Here is a 17,184-nt window from a genome sequence, read left to right as displayed (position 1 = left end):
CTCCCTCCAAAATTATTTCCATTCCCTCCCTGCAGTAAATAATCAACTCCATTATTTTCTGGCTTATCCTTCCTGTGTTTCTTTGGGTAACAATAAGCAGACATGTTTTGTTTCCCCTTATTTCTTTCACAAAAGATGGTATACTATATCCTTTTCTGCCTTGGAATTTTTTTTTTATTTAACATTTCCTGGAAATCATTCCATATCAATTCATAGAAATCCCACCCACCCATCCCCACCCCCCCCCCTTTCTCTCTCTCTCTCTGTGTTGTTGATTAGTGTTTTAGTGTTTTGTTGCTTTGATATTTAGGTAGTTTTAAATGTTATACAATTTTATATACTGTTGTAATGAATGATTTCATGCACACCATTCTAATATTATGGGAGATATACTTTCAGGATAAATCCCTAAAACTGTGACTTCTGGGTCAAGAGATAAATACATATGCAGTTTTGTTAGTGCCAAATTCTTCTCCACAGGGCTGTGCCATTTTGCATTCCCTCCAAAAGCGTGAGAGCAATTGATTCCCCACAGTCTCATCAGCGGAGCATGTTGCCAAGCTGTTTAATTTTGCCAATCTGACAGATAAGTGATGGTAGTTTAACTCTGCATTACACTTATTGTAAGTGAAATCAAATAGCTTTTCACATGTTTAAGGACATTCTGATGTCTCTTTTTATGAATTGTCTGTTCCTGAATTTTTCCCATTTTTATAAGAAGTTTTATCTTTATTTCTTTTTAATTTTTAAAAGTTCTTTATATAATAGGAATATTCTTAATTTTTTAAAGTTCTTCATATAATAGGGATATTAGCCTTTTATCTATGATATAGATTATAAATATCTCCTTCAAGCTTGTCATTTTAAATTTTATTTATGGTGATTTTTGTCATTCAAATGTTTGGTTGGGTTTGTTTTTGTTTTATGGAATCAAATTCATCAAATCTTTTCTTATCAAGTACTCGGATTTTTAACTATGATTAAAAAGCCTTTCTTTACAATTTATCTTGTAGAGAAATTTACCTATGCTTTCTTTGAGTACTTGTATAATGTCATTTTTAAGTTCAGCTGTCTAATCCATTTGGAGTTTTCTTATATCTGATATTAAAAAAAAAAAATGAACTCTTTAAACTTTCCCAAATGGCTATCAGTTTGACCCAATAATGTTTGTTTAAAAGATCATTATTACCCCGAGGATTACAGGAATCACCTTCATCTTATACTGGAGGTCCATACATGGCTGTGTTTATTTCTTTACCTCTTCTATTCCTTTAGTCTGTCTAGTTATGCTCCAAGGTCACATAGTTTAATCCTATAGGCTTTGTAATATATCAGTGACGGTTAGTCCTACCTTAGAGCTCTTCTTTTTTGTTGTTTTCCTAGCTAATATCAAGGATTTTTCAAAAAAATAAATAAATAAATAACTTTAACATCAACTAATCATAGTCTTTAATGCTCCTGGGAGGCACGGTGGCTCACACCTATAATCCTAGCAGCTCTGAAGGCTGAGCAGGAGGATCACAAGTTCAAAGCCAGCCTCAACAACTGAGTAAGGTCTCAAGCAACTTAATGAGACCCTTTCTCAAAATAAAAAAGGGCTGGGAATATGGCTCAGTGGTTAAGTCCCCTGGGTTCAATCTCTAGTTAAAAAAAAATGCTCTTTGGTATTCATAATAGGATTACATTAAATTTATAAATGAATTTATGGAGAACTGACTTCTTGATCAAATTGAGATTTGCCAAGAAGAAGACTCATTATTCCTTTTATTCAAGTTATCAACACTTTAAATCTGATGTTTTCAGACATTTACTTAGATATCTTAGGTAATTTAATAAAACAATCAATATTTATTAAGCAAGTATTATCCTCTTCACATTGTACTACACACCATAGAAGTGAAGTAGGCTCTGTCCTCAAGCAGCTTAGAATTTAAGAGTAACATACCCAAAGCAAACAAAGAGTTCAAGACCCCACTTAAAGAAGCTCCCATTGCACAGCCAGCCCAGACATCCCATGGGAGCTCAGAGGAAAGAGACAGTGATAGGGCTAGGATAAAAGGATATTGAGACTGGAGTCATATTCCCTGAAGGTTGTGTAGGATTTAGATGTGATGGCAAAGAAAAGGAAGAAACCCAAATGGGGGTTTGGGAAAGGGAGTGCCTAATAAAGGTTCAGAGGTAGACTGAGTGTGAAATGTTTCACAGGGCAGAAGACACCCATTCAGACTCTCAGAATAGTAGAGACATCAAAAATCCTCTCTTGAAATCTCAGAAAGTTATGCATTCATCAAAATTATGCTAATGAATGTCTCCTATGTTCCCACATCCAAGTATATAAAATCCTTTAAAAGGGCAAACTCTGTACATCATTATCTTCACAGCAAATGATCCAGAGTCCTGCTGTTGAATAGAGTAGCTACTAGCCACACGTGGCCACTGAGTCCTTATGATGTGGATGGTGTGACTGAGGAACTGAATTTCTAATTTTATTTAACTAGAATTTGTTTAAATTTAAATTTTAAAAAGGAAATCATGTATTTTTTCCATTGAACCCTACTTTATTGTTTAGGGAGGGATCTATCCTACTTGAACCATAGCATTGTGTAAGATTTCATTGTTGTAGAGTATGTTTGTCCATTTTTTTTTTTTTTTAATGTGGCTATAAGAAAACTAAATGGCATATGTGGTTCACAATGTATTTCTCTTTTGACAGTACTAGTCTAAAGCCCTACAAATCAGTATGGCCTGGATGATATCAACTGGGAAACTTCCCAACCCTTTGGCATCTACACTTGAACAAGCTCCCCAGGTGATCCTTATGCACCGTAAGAGAAGTACTGATCTAGCAATTTCAGAAGGCCTTCAGAGACCTGTGATAGGTAACTAGTGTCCCTCCACATCCTGGTCCTTCTGGGGGTGAGGGGAGGGGGAGTGGGGGCAGCAGGGAGGTTCCTGCCTGCCACTATGACATCATAGAATACACCATAGGTCACACCGCCCCACCCAAGCTAGTAACTCACCTTCAGGACATCCTTCCCATGCTCTCAAACCCACCACACACACCATCTCACCCCTCTGCTGGCAAGAGGGGATCTGATTCATCCTCTCACTCAACACCCATTCTACTCAACTGATTAAGACCCCTCAGAAGAGAAACTGAAACTTCTCTGCCTTTGAACTACAACAGTGAATGAACAGTCCCTCTCAATTGATTCAAAATGTTTGTCTCACCCAGGAGGTAAGCACATTGCTTTCTGAAATTTCAAAAAGATAGAGATATTCTTAATGTTGGACTCATAATACAGTGTATACCAACTTATCAATTTAATTTATTTTTACAAGTTCCCAAGTAGGAGCTTACAAACACATTGTAGGATTATAAAAATTAGAATGAAGATTTAGTAGTCAAACTAATTTCTATTGATAAGACTAGTATATTCATACCTTTGTCTCTTGGTTTTCCATTTCCGTCTGTTGAAATTTCCTTTTATTCTTCCTTTGCCTCTTCATCTTCCTTTTACTCTCTGTTCCCCAGGGGTTCCTTAGTTCTTAGCTATACCTTTTTTCTTTTCCTACCATCTATGATTTGTATTGCCAAAATCTGGTCTTGGCTCAGTGGTGGAGCACTTGCCTCATATGTATGAGGCACTGGGTTGGATTCTCAACACCACATATAAATAAATGAATAAAATAAAGGTCCATCAACAACTAAAAAATATATATAAAAAAAAATCTGGTCCCCAGTGATGGCTTAGTGGTGGTGGCAACAATGGAAGATGTGTATATCACTCTAGGGAATTGAAAGAGGAGGCATGGATTTCTGTGCCAGAGAATGGCGAGGATCCCCAAGCCAGTTGGGATCTGGAAATGGGGAGGGAAGCATAGCCCGGGTTCTTTCTGGCCTGAATCTGGAGAGTCATCAATCATTCTTCCAGACCTAGGAAGACCCTCACAACAGATAGATCTTGCCCTGTTTGGGGTTGGAGCCACATGTGAAAATGACTAGCTTCCCTTCAAACCTGGGATAGCCAGCTTTCAGCCAAAAGTGTTACTAAAAAAGCAAAGGGTGTTCATTCTTTAATATCTGACCTTTCTCATGAAAGAAAAAATGAAGCTTCTGATTAGTCAAGAAACTGAAACACACACAGGAAACAATGTATTGTACTGGAAATTCTAGTGCTCGGAAAGAAAGGATAACCTAGTAGGAGTCGCTTCTGGGTCTCTGGGATGGCCAGGAAGACAGACGGTAGTTCTGAAAAGCCATCAGAGAGTAGGCTTTGGACAGCTTCCCCAATTCAAAAGCAGCCCAAAGTAAATAGACCATAAATAGGAGTACCCTCAAGTAGATGTGAAAATGAAAGCCAGTAATATGGCTTGACTTTATCGTTTTTCATCATGGGTTTTCTAGGAGAGATGGAGGGAGTAAGGGAGAGTCTGTTTGCTAACATACACCTCAGAAGTATATAGTACACTTAATCTGCAGCCTCATTCTGTAGGAGTTCCCACAATCTGGCCGGCAATCTGTGATGAGTCAGGGACACAGTGTTAAGAGGTTCTGAATACTGACTCCACCATTTATTAGCTTTGTGGCCTTGAGCAAGTCAAACGCCCTGAATCTGAGCCCTCGCTTGTAGTGTGGAGGTGCCACCTCTCTTGGCGACTGGGTGGGAGGATTGAAGGTGCTCGTGAAGACCCTAGGTGCCAGCTGACTTCCCAGGGCTCCGTTTCCCTCCATCTCCCGGGTAGAACTGCGGAGGAGGCCTGGGGGCTAGGGGTGGGCCAAAATCCCCAGTACAGCCCGGGGGCGGGGAGTAGTGACTAGAACTCAGCTGAGGGGCTGGTGGTCCCGAAGCTCCCCCCTAGGATCCACCTAAGGAGGCCAAACGGGCGGAGACCTGCATTGTTAGGGGCGAGGAAGGTCAGGGGCCGGGAAATGCCCCACGGTGGGGAGCGCTCCTCACTGCTGGCCCACGGGTGCGAGGACTTTATGTCACTAGCCAGGCTCTTCCCTCGCTCCAGGAGCCCGAGCCAGGCAGCCACGAGGCCGCCCCGCCGCCCTGCCCCGCTCCAGCCCTGAGGAGGGCCCGGCCCGGCTCCCCGCCCCTCCCCCCAGCCCGGGTCCCCGCCCCTCCCCCCAGCCCTGAAGCCGAAACGGTCGGAAGCCGCTAGGGCGGGGCCTGGACGAACAATTCAAAACACGTCGCCTGGCAACGCGCGCCCGCTGCTAGGCAACCGAGGCGCCATAGTAAACGCTCGGAGCGGCGCTCGAGCTCGGGTTGGGCCGAGGGAACGGGTTGGGACGAGGGCTGAGCTCTGAGCTCCGGACCGCGACAGACAGAGGGGGGAGGGAGCGGGGAGAGAACAGGAAAAGGCGGGACGAGAGGGGCGCACGCGGAAATGGAAACGGGGCCGCCCAGCTCGGTCTGTGGGCAGCCGCGCCCTGAGCACCCCTGTTGCTCATCCCCACCCCGCGGTCCCCAAGAGTCCCCAGACGGCCCTGCTGGCGCCGTCACCCGCGCGTGAGCGATTGCCCCACAGGATGTGCAGATGTGGCTGCCCCTCTGATTCACTCCAGCTGCTAGGGTATGGAAGAAAGGCGGCTTCCTCTCCTGGAAATGACTGCATTAGCAAAAGCCCTCAAACAATTCCATTAAAAAGCGGAAAGGGAAAGGCCAAAGAGAGGCCCCGCAAAGCCTGCCTTTGGTCCTCCCAGCTGAACCGGAGTGGAGGTGTTCCCAGCCCTGGGCACCCCGTTAGGAAGACTAGAAAGGCATTTGTTGTTGGAACACTTGAGTTCTGGTGGGCCTTTACACTAGGGCACCCTTGAGAATCATTAGTCTGAAGTTGAGAAGTCAGAGCTGAATCCTGTCCTGAACATTTGGAGAGTCCTCAGCAAGGGCATTTTGGTGGCCCTTCTTCCCTTCCCTTCTGGAAAGTATCCCATATGAAGACCTTAATTTCCATCAGTAAATTAGTCAAATGTAGGGCTGGGGTTGTGGCTCAGCGGTAGAGCGCTCACCTAGCGCGTGCGAGACCCTGGGTTCAATCCTCAGCACCACATAAAAATAAAATAAAGGCATTGTGTCCAACTACAAAAAACAAATATTAAGAAAAGTCAAATGTCCCACGCTGAAGTAAAAATTGTAATTAAAGCAGCAAAATCTCAACGTTATAGACGCCTCATCCAGAGGGGTCTAATCAGTAGGGAATCACCCAGCTTGGAAAAAGACATAACATTTCCAATCTATCACTGACTTTTTTTTTTTTTTTTTTTTGGTCACCGACTTTTGAACACTCTGTCTCCTGATCTTTGTGAACTAAAGATAATACTCGTTCATGAGATCATTGCTGTTTTCTGAGCTCTGCTCATAGAAAAGAGGAATGTTCCCACAGGTGGGAGGAAATGTATTGGCAGAGAATCGGTTTGATGAAACTCTTGGTACATCTGTGTAGAAAGGCTTAGGGTGTGTCTGTAGACCTATAGACCTTTTTTAGCTTCCCCTTAACTCTTTTGCACGTGAATCAGCTGAATCCTGTCTGCTTTAGCAACAGAAGGATATCTGGACATGCTTCTTCATTCACCCATAGGCTTCCTAATTATTTATAATACCTTGGCATTAAAAACCTCATTCATTTATTCCAGAGTGTTAAAACAGTGCTAAGCTCTGCAAAACAACAATGAATAAAACATGACTGCTACTGTATCAAGCAATTTTAAAGTCAAATGAGGGTAACAGACAAAACCATGTGATAAATTACAGGAGAGCCCTGTGCATCAGAACATACAGGAGCCGAGAACAAGGCCATGTCCACCAGAGCCAGTAACAGCAGAATCACTTAAGTTCCACTCCAAAATTCCACTTTTGTCTATTGAATAACAAAAAGGAGTCCATAGGGTCAGAAATATGGCTCCTGGGAAAGGGACAGAGAAACCACTATCAGGAAAGGCAAACAAGAAGATACCAATAAGGATAATTGGATTAAGGATAAGACTGGATCTCTTAGTCCCAGTTTGGGTATTAGAGAAGGAGTGTAGTATACAACCTGCTCTGGCCCAGCATTTTACCCCTCATTTCATCCACCTCTAATCTACAGCACATTCACAAAACAATGAATTTCTGCCTACAACTTAGGTGTGCCAAGACCATGGCTTCTCTTTATCTAATTAATGTGGTTTTATGCAGTAGAGAGAACAACAAGAATCTTAACAAATGCAAATTAGCCAGACCATGGTTTTGTGATGTCATAAATGGTGAGGTGCATACATGTCTCTGTGGCAGTCATCCTGAAGTAGTAACAGTTCAACACACTAAAGTTAAATACTGTTTTCAAATGTAGAATCTTTGTGCTGAGTCATGAGCTTCTGAGCCTGGCCTAATTATATTTATGTTACATTGACTAGTAATTACTTTTTCTGTTCTAAGAAAGGAAATGGAAGAAAAAAATATTAACATGCCCAAATTACAATGAAAGGAAGTGAAGAGTATGCTGGGCTCGGATTTGTCTGGCCAGGCAGAGAAACTTCGCATTTTATTAAAAAGAGGAAATTAGATGCTATGGCCCACAGCTCTTAGGGAGAGGGAGGCCAAGACTGGTCACATCCAAGAGCCAGTACATCCAAGCATCCACCCAAAAGGCATAGCCTCAGAAGGGGTGGATCCAGGCTTGCTTTGTGAAAACCTAAAATAATATCATTTTGGAGGCCCTCTTTAAGAAAAATAATACAAAATTACAAGTTTGAATTAGGTAACAAAGTCTTGGAAGCAGCCCAAGTAAGTAGGGGACCACAGAGCTGAAGTTTCATTAGCTTCAGTCTGAATCCGCGCTGGGCCTCCTCATGTAACACACTTAAGACTCTGCCACTCCCATCCCCTTTTCCCTGGAGAAGACAAACTTCAGGCTATTAAGGCATAGGGGGTGCGGTTTATGAGCAGAAGCAATAAAAACTGAAGACATAAGGCTGTGCCAAACAGTGACTCAAGCTGGATATGAGAAGTGTCTGCAAGTATTTGAAGGGTGTAAGCACAGAAAGAGGAAAAGAATTGTTCACTGTTCTGGGGTGGAGAAAATGAGGATACAATTAAGTAGAGAAAAATGTGCACAAAACTCATCAGGAAATATTGGCTAGTTGTGTTTTCTGATACCGTGGAGTTGTATTTCCCATGGAAAGTATTTGAGGATCTATTGAGTCACTGAAAATTAGAACTGACCACAATAAAATGTGCTATAGGAAATAATCATAAAAAAGAGGTCCTCCAGAGTATGACTGGATGCCCCCCAAAGTTCACCCGAGCCCTGAATTCCATCAGGCTGACACATGGCATTCTGTAGATTAGTGTGCAAGGAGGAGGCCAAATGAAAAATGCAGTCCTATAAGGAGGAACAGTCACCTCCACCCACATTTTTCCTAACTGGTGGAGAAAGCTCTGGACAGAAGAGGAAAAAAATGTGAGGGGATAGCGCCACCCAGCGTTGTGAGGAAGCCATGTCTCCAGGAAAGAATCAGCCTATTCGGCTGCAAATGTTACCACAAATTCCCTTTTCCCAGAGGCAAGCAAGTTCTGTCACAAGAAGTAAAGGACTGTTTGGGTGATAACATAAAATATGGCTGGACATAAGCACATTTGTATCAAATTTGCTTGTTAGCATCAATCTGGGAAGAGGAGAGAATATATTGGGTGATGAAAACAGGATCCAAAGAAACTCATTTGCCTAGAACATGGAAAAATTCCAACGCTTAAGGTTAACTTAAAGTTAATTTGTCTTTGATTCCCTATGAAGACAAATATAGAATGGGAAAAACATAACTTAGTGGCTAGTCCAGAAGAGATAGGGAAGGAAGGACATTCTATAAAGAGCTTTGTTAAATTGATGCCCAAAATGAGCTGAACAATTGTCATTTTATATTAGTTCCCCAAATATATTAAGATCTTTCTAAATTACTGAAACTTCCCCCAAAAGAACTATGGAATTTCATCCTTACTGCCATTGTGACCTAACACACTCTTCCTTTCTCTGAGGGTTCCATATGGACACAGATACTTAATGCTTACTAATGACACTACCGTACCTAAAAGAGACCACCTGTGGAAGAGGAAACTATTCCATGTCCATATCTCCCCAAAGACATTGCAGATAATAGAGCTCCTTCAAAGGAATAGAAAGCTCCACTCAAGGAAATAGGAACCTGGGTAGTAACGGTGGCCCTATAATATTTTCTGTGGATTTCATAAAATCAAGCCCAGCCCATTCACACCAGTTATCTAGGGGAATGGCAAGTAGATGGAAACTAAATCATTTTCTTAAAATAAATAAATAAGTTCCCTCTGCAAACACAGATCTTTTCCTCTTTGTGCTTAATCCCAGGTCCCCACTGGCAAGCTATCTGGCATAATCACCCAGAACAGCTGGGCTGTGACTACATTGTCAATTATTAAATGCCCATGTTCACTGTAAGTCAGCATTTAATCAAGAAGCACTCCAAAACCTATGGGATAGGAAGGGAGGGGTGGGAAGGCATTTTCATTTCTTGGAACACTAAATCAAAAGGCATTGCAACCCAGATGGCATCCTTCCATCCATCCAGACCGGCTGCAAGATGCTGACCATGGCCAAGGTAACCATCTTTATTCTACAGCTGTACCGCATTTGTTCTTTTAAAAGGTGGGATCGTCTCATCCATTTGTTGTCCTTTCTAGCCTGTGTTAATGCTGTTTTTCTGTTAATATATGTTGATAGAAGAATTGCTGACATATCCTAGTGATCTAAGCCTGAGTGTTAGAGAAGCCACTCTATTCCTTGGCCTGGGTTCTGTCAGCATATGGAAAGATATAGCTTTTCTTATGGCAGTATTTCTCCAGGATAACTTTAAGGAACCCACTGTAAAACGAGATTTGCTCTTTCAAGAGGTATCTGGATTCTAGAGAGAAAAGGTATGTGACAGAGTGTGGCAGCATAATATTGAAGAGAATTCTTGAGAAGCATCAAGTGAGATGATCATTCGGTTATCAAGCATCAAAAATCACCTTAGCAGATTGCTTTCCAAAAGCTGTTTTATCTCATTTTGTATTTTGGGTTTTATATACATGTTCATAAATAATGTGTGCTTTGTCTGGTGTATGCTGCTTCTTGAAGGGGGCTCCTTGCATCTAACCACAGGCACTTGTTCTGGAAGGGGAGCCTCTTTGAGCTAATTTAAGCTCTTTATCTTTTCTCAAATTGCCTCTTAACTTGGTGTCACCTTAGTGTCACAAGGTAGGTACACCTCTATTTCTTATTTCTGAATAACCTAGAGAATAATTTACAAATATGTGTAACTCAAAATGGATTGAGGCTAGAGTTAAAAATCTGATGTGATAGTAGACAAATTTCCAAACCAAATAAGACTGAAAATAGCTATTGAAAACAAACCCTGAGGTTACAAATTTACAAATTCTTAGTTCAGTCTTTACACAGAATGATCCATGAAAATATTTTAGCTAGAAATCCATTTCCTATTTGAGCAATGGGTATAAGGATAATTAGAAAGTATAATTCATATACCAGAACAATGACAAAAGCCTTATGTATTTTTTTACTGCCATAAATAATACACATTTGTCTATGGTGTATACTGTATTAGTCCCTGGAAATTCTAAAGAACAAGCTATTATGGTTCTTGGTCAAAGTTCTCTGTTAAATATAAAAACTGTTAAGCTGGGGGTGAAGAGACAGGCAGATTTTGGGACCTGTCCATTTAACTGTGGTTTTATTTACATCTCTTCAGCTAAGAAGATCTAGGTCTGATTAATTCTGATATGAAAGATCCCCTGAAAAGCTCAAGATGGTTTACTTTAAGGAGCGTCTGTCGGCAACTTAGCACATGCAGGCTTTCTTCCTGTTCAGTGTGCAGCGACGTAACAGCCTACGTTGCTGCATAACACAAAGCACAAGAACTGTCATTAATTTTTTTTTTTTTTAAATCTAGCTCCAAACCACTACTCAACAAGGTTGCAAGTTTAATATTGGTTATTTTTTAGATCACCTTCTTCAAAGGCTAAAAATGAGTAGGCAAGCAGGGGTTCCAGCCAGAGGCACATGGGCCACAGAGACTGGTTCTGCCTATCAGGCTTGAAGGAGAAGGAAGCAGGTTCACATCTCAGAGGAGACTCAGACCGCAGGCTCTCCAGCTCCCCTCCCTTCTCTTGTGTTTGTGTGTTACAGATGGAACTCACGAAGGGCTTCTCTGGCCAACGGACATTCATATCTGCAGCCCTCAGCCTGCTATCACTCAGCCTCTCCACAACATCCCTGCTCAGCAGCTCCTGGTTTGTGGGCACACAGAAGGTGCCTAAGCCCCTGTGCGGAAAAAGTCTGGCAGCCAAATGCTTTGACATGCCAATGTCCCTGGAGGGCAGCTTCCCCAACGCATCAACCCCGGAGGTGGTTCAATACAGCTGGGAGACTGGGGATGACCGGTTCTCCTTCCTTACCTTCCGGAGTGGCATGTGGCTATCCTGTGAGGAAACCATGGAAGAACCAGGTAGCCTCCTCACCTTCAACTTCATATATTTTATTTCGTATTTTATATTTTATTTTATTTACAGGGGAGCAAGGAATCTTATGAGGCAAGGAAACCATTTAGGATAGTGTAGAGCTGGGCAGCAGTGAAAAGTACTGCACTTGCCTAAACCCAGATGAGCCTCATCCCACCACCCGACCCCTGCTCTGCACCTTCTACATCCATAGCCCCTTTTAATAAGTCCAAAAGTCCTTCTAGATTCTCACCCCCGTTCTTTAGTAGACCCTACTGGGTTATTTGTGCTTTTGTTTTATTTTTTTGTTGGTGGTGGTGTTTCATTTTTTGATTGTTCATTTTGAGTTGGGATCTCACTAAGTTCCCCAGGCTGGCCTTGAAATCCAGATCCTTCTGCCTCAGTCTCCCAAATAGCTGGGATTACAGGCATGCACCACCATAACTGGCTCTGTTTGCTGGTTTAACATAGCATATTTAAAATAGCATTAACCTTAAGAGTTTCATTTAATCCTTTCATGTTAAAATTCCCATTCTAGTGAACTAGAATTGTGAAACAAAACAAGGAGAGAGAAATATTGTAGAAAAAGCCCAAGCTCTACCCAACTGTGATCTTATATGGGTAACTGCATTTCCGTAAGCCTTGATTTTCTCATTTGAGAGATGAAAGGATCACTGTAGATCATCTCTAAAAGCCTCTTCCTTCTCCTCTCCCCACAAGAGCGTATTCTCATTCTAAGGGATTACTGTTACAATTTAAAAGACTGGGGGAACCAAGGCTCAGAGAGGGTACTGGATCTTGTAAGGACCCTCTGGAGTAGCTTTAGACAGTTGCTCCAAGGTCTCTTGCCACACTGTCAACATGCCCTAGTCAGCGTATATTCCTCAGCTGAAAGAGAATAAGATCACCTTGTGACCTTCAAAGGTCATTCAGAATCATACTCAATTTGAGATCTGCTATTTCTCCCAAACTGGACTAAGGAGAAAAGGAAATGGAAGAGGAATAAAAATGTATGTGTTAGCATTTTATCTTTATTATTTTGCCACTTAGCACTGCTTCAACCACAGCCCTGGAAACAATTTAGAGACATTTGATCCAGTGGTATAGTGGCTTCAAAAGGCATTTGTTAACAGCAGGATCATGCACTCTTCCTGAGAGGCAATGGGAATGTTCGCCTGTGTAGGCACTACCATCTTCATTATCAGAAGGGAGAAGAGAGAAGTTAGCTTGGATGATTCTTGCCTGTGCCATTCATATTCATCCATGCATTCTTTCCTGCTTTCAAAATGAGACATTAAATGCCTACTATATGCAAGGCACCCTGTTAGAGCAGATGGATGTGGGATGGGAAAGGCTTTCATCCCAACTGTCCGGGGAAGCACTCCTATGAAGTCGTGTCTTGTGTTTCAGGGGAGAGGTGCCGAAGTTTCATTGAACTCACACCACCAGCCGAGAGAGGTGAGAAAGGACTACTGGAATTTGCCACGTTGCAAGGCCCATGTCACCCCACTCTCCGATTTGGAGGGGAGTGGTTGAAGGAGAAGGCTTTCCTCCCCCACCTTCCCTTGGGGCTTGTGGCAAGTATGTGTTCGATAAGGAATTTAGTTATTGAATTTAGTTATCATTGATTGGGACCTCTCTGGATCTAAACTACACTGTGATCTCCTGCTTTTCTCTTCTTCTGAGCCCTACGTAAATTACTCCTAAAGCTGACTTTCATTCATATGCAATTCATATGCATGAATGCAAAATGGGAACAACAGAGGGACAAGTAAAGTTCATAAACAGGAAAACAGCAGCTAGCTGTGGCCAAGAAACTGCATTGAAAAACTCAAGTTTTTTTTTTTCCTTTATTTTCTCCCATCCCTTTTTTTAAAATTTATTTATTTATTTATTTATTTATTTATTTATTTATTTATAATGAAAAGGAAGTAATAGGAGGAGGGAAGAAAGAAAGGAGAAAGGAAACAAAACTGATTATCCCAAACTTATATAAAGAAAAAGACAAAATGATATAGCAAAGTTACATCCCTAGATTTATGGAAATTAGGTGATTCCCCCCCACACACACACAAATCTACCTAAAACTATTACTGTCCATCAAGTTTACTTGATTATATGTTGGGTGCTGCACATAGCGGGAACTAACTGCAGGGTGAGAGCAAAGACCTCAAAATGAAGTATTTGTTTCCAGCCTTGCCTCCTTCTCCCCTTCTCCTACACTGCCGGGCTTCTAACTTCTGGAGGGTGCCCTGTGATGGTTATTGGTTCAGTTATTTAACCGTCTGGCTGAGGTTCCTTCTTCCTTTGGTTTCTAACAGAGATCCTCTGGTTATCACTGGGAGCCCAAATCACGTACATTGGCCTTGAGTTCATCAGCTTCCTCCTGCTCCTGATGGACTTGCTGCTCACGGGGAACCCTGGCTGTGGGCTTAAGCTGAGCGCCTTTGCAGCCATTGCCTCTGTTTTGTCAGGTAAGTGACCCCCACAGTGGAAATGTGGGCGGCTGTCCTCCATCTGCTTTGAAGCACAAGCGGGAGGGCTTGAGTCTTGGTTCTTAAGCCAGAGGGAGGAGGAGCCTAAAGGCAATATAGAATGGAGGTAAAAGATAACTTTAATAGCATCTTTTATTTAAAATGGAAATAACGATAACACATGAAATTATATATTGGATCATTAAGGGTTTTTTCTTTTCTCTCTATTTTTTATTTATTTTTTGGTCCGGTACTGGGGACTGAACCCAAGGGCTTTACCACTGAGCTAGCTACACCCACTCCCTTTTATTTTTTATTTTGAGATGGGGTCTCAAGGCTAGCCTCAAACTGGCTTGAATCAATGTGTACTTTACAAAATGATTTGCTTCTAGGTTCCTTTACTTGAAAGTTTTTTCTCAATATGTGAAACCTCTGGTTTGGTACTCTCAGATTGTGACATAGGCATAGCTTTTCAAGACTGTTATATATACAGATCCACATATAATATAAAGAACAAAGAGTGGGGTGGGAAGAAGTCAAAGGATGTGGTGGCCCTGGGTGCAGTACTGACTCAGAGGCTTTCTTCCATAATACTCACCCTGAAATCTGGGGTGATCATGGCCAAGATATGCATTCAAAAAGAAGCCCCCATTGCTGTTTATTGTCTTCTGGGAAATGTGATGGCCTAAGAGTAACGGATGCCATAACATAGGCCACACCTGATTCAAAGTGAGAAGGCGGTTCCAAAATCGTCTTCCTGTTGGTGGCAAAGGCAGCCCTTCTCCAAGGGCTCTGCCTTCCTCTTCCCTCTGTAGGCCTTCTGGGGATGGTGGCCCATATGATGTATTCCCAAGTCTTCCAGGCAACTGCCAACGTGGGTCCAGAAGACTGGAGACCACATTCTTGGAATTATGGCTGGGCCTTCTAGTAAGTGCTGGTCATCTTTTTAGCCCCTCCTTCGCTAGAGTTTCTACCCTCAGCTAGATACTCATTCCATGTCCTCCTGCTTTCTCTTCATGCCTCATCTCACAAGTCTGCCAGCCAAACGTGGGGCTGGATCATCAGAACCTCTACTCTTTACCTGCTTCCCAGGGTGTGCAGAGAACATTCCTCTGGCTGACTTTGTGAGGATATGACCTCCTCCCATTTTCCTGATCACCAGCTGTAGCAATCTCTTCTTCACTTGAAACGTTCGTTTCCCTTGTGAAATGAAACTGATTTTATGTGACTTATGGAAATGATACTGTACATTTCCTTATAGTTCATGATTCAAAGTCTCAGAGGAACAAAGGATAATTGGCTTGAATTGAAATTTGAATTGAATTCCATCAATTCAAATGGATCAAATCAATTTGATTTGATCATTTTTTCAATGGCTCATCCACCAAATTCTCTCCCCTTTCATTCTAAACTCAAGCCAAGAGTAACTTCTTGCACCTTTCTCCATTCTTATCTTTGCCAAACTATGTTAGAAATAAAAACTTCTCATCCACAGTTATTCTCTTCAAAAAAAAAAAATTAGTTTGACTCAAGTTTGCACTTCTAAGAAGACACTGTGGAAACCTACCCATGTCTGGAATGAGAGCCTCCCCACTTTTCTTGTGCCCTTTGATTCAGGAGTCCTTAGTCTTCCAGCCACATCATCGGCTTAGTTCACTTCCTCTACCCAGCGTTTCTCACCTTTTGTGTCTCTTCAAGTCATTCCTGGCATTTCAGTTGTGGAGCTTAGACTGCAAAACTCTCAGGAGCAACCCAGCCTGAATCTGCTTCCCACCAGCTGTGGCATGGCTTTAAGCATCACCTGGCCTCATGAAATCCCACCTAACCTCGAAAAACTTCCTGTTACCTGAGCTTCCCAGAATCACAGGGGAGAGTCAGAGATTTAGCTTTCCAAATTTTTAGAAATGAGCTTGATGTAGTTCCCTGGTGGGTTTTTTTTTTTTCTTTTTTCTTTCTTGAATCCATTCAGCTTCTCTTAATCTCCAGCATCCATTATAATATACCTTAAGCCAAGGACCACAGCATTTCATAATAAGCAGACTCCACCTAGTATCACACACAAAACACCTTCAGGTTTGTAGTGAAATTTTCCTACATTATTCCATAACTTTGTGGACCTAAGACTATTAAGTTAAAAAAAAAAAAGTGGAAGAGGGATGATTCCTCCTGGCATCTGAGTGAAGAAAGGAGAGGGGAAAAAAGGGCATTAGGTCATGTCTATCATGTCCACCATATCCAGTTGAACTCAGATCTGTGGTATCTCGGAGAGATAAAAAGGTAACTGCAGCTTTCGAAACAAGAGTTAAAATTACACACACACACACACACACACACACATACACACACACACGCACACCATTAGGTTTAAGAGTATGGCACTGATCTAATCAATTCAATGACAATAAATCCATTAAATCCCTTGTCTGATTTTAGTACTACATGAGTCAGTCTCATCAATTACAAAACAGTCTGTACCCCCCACCATGACATACCAAATTAAGTCCTCTTGCTTATAGTTGTTTAAGTGAATCATGATGAAAAGCAGCATACTCAAGCTCCTTAGTTCCCAAGAGACACCAGCCTAGTATGCCAAAAGAAAAATCTCACTTTCAAGAAAGTCAGAATATATATACATATATAAAATCTAATTTTTTTTTTTTCTCGGTGCTGGGGAAAGTCAGATTCTTACTGTCCCTTTTGTGTGTTTGTCCCTAGCACGGCCTGGGTTTCCTTCACCTGCTGCATGGCATCTGCTGTCACCACTTTCAACACATACACCAGGATGGTCCTGGAGTTCAAATGCAGACATAGTAAGACCTTCAAAGAAAACCCAGGTTGCCTACTCCATCACCACCGGTGCTTCCCTCAGCAGCAGCCATGTACAACCCACCCCGGAGGTCCTCCCACAAGCTACCACCAATACCACAACCAGCCCATCCACTCCATCTCCGAAAGTGCTGACTTCTACTCAGCACTACAAGACCAGAGATTTCAACAAGGGACCAGCCAGGAGCTGAAAGAAGTGGTTGGGTCATCCATAGAAGAGCAGTGCTAGTAGTTAAGTGGGTTTGGAGAGCAGGCTGAGCCCTACCTTACACGTATTTGTTCATTATAAACATCAGCTTAAGCCAAACTGTCTCTTGCGTTATTTTTTTAGAGGCTAAGAATAAGGGTATCTTAAAGTCAAAGTCCAAAGG

At 42.1% G+C, this 17,184-nt stretch overlaps 1 protein-coding gene across 3 annotated transcripts; it reads left to right on the top strand.

Annotated features, from left to right (window-relative positions):
* Positions 1-3,190: 3,190 nt before the first annotated feature.
* Gsg1 (germ cell associated 1) lies at positions 3,191-17,042 on the top strand. Of its 3 annotated transcripts, none has more exons than XM_076852685.1 (6): positions 3,191-3,238; positions 11,203-11,521; positions 12,924-12,971; positions 13,835-13,987; positions 14,803-14,914; positions 16,703-17,042. In XM_076852685.1, the coding sequence occupies exons 1-6, from the start codon at positions 3,191-3,193 to the stop codon at positions 17,040-17,042; spliced, it is 1,020 nt and encodes a 339-aa protein (XP_076708800.1). The 3 variants fall into 3 exon arrangements, with proteins under 3 accessions (XP_076708800.1, XP_076708799.1, XP_076708801.1); XM_076852684.1 differs by having other exon boundaries at positions 12,924-13,094; XM_076852686.1 differs by lacking the exons at positions 3,191-3,238; positions 13,835-13,987 and having other exon boundaries at positions 11,200-11,521.
* The last annotated feature ends 142 nt before the right edge of the window (positions 17,043-17,184 follow it).

The sequence above is a fragment of the Callospermophilus lateralis genome, chromosome 4 (assembly GCF_048772815.1).
Source record: "Callospermophilus lateralis isolate mCalLat2 chromosome 4, mCalLat2.hap1, whole genome shotgun sequence".
NCBI classification, from domain to species: domain Eukaryota; kingdom Metazoa; phylum Chordata; class Mammalia; order Rodentia; family Sciuridae; genus Callospermophilus; species Callospermophilus lateralis.
The sequence above is the reverse complement of the archived record's forward strand: the minus strand, read 5'-3'. Positions and strand labels throughout refer to the sequence as shown.

What these genes read in the sequence shown, in the direction of transcription:
- Gsg1 (XM_076852684.1), top strand. Translation starts at nt 3,191, where the DNA reads ATGAACAGTCCCTCTCAATTGATTCAAAATGTTTGTCTCACCCAGGAG. An exon ending in TCCCTTGGGGCTTGTGGCAA is followed by an intron (nt 13,095 to 13,834) that starts GTATGTGTTCGA and finishes GGTTTCTAACAG; the next exon opens with AGATCCTCTGGTTATCACTG. An exon ending in AATTATGGCTGGGCCTTCTA is followed by an intron (nt 14,915 to 16,702) that starts GTAAGTGCTGGT and finishes GTTTGTCCCTAG; the next exon opens with CACGGCCTGGGTTTCCTTCA.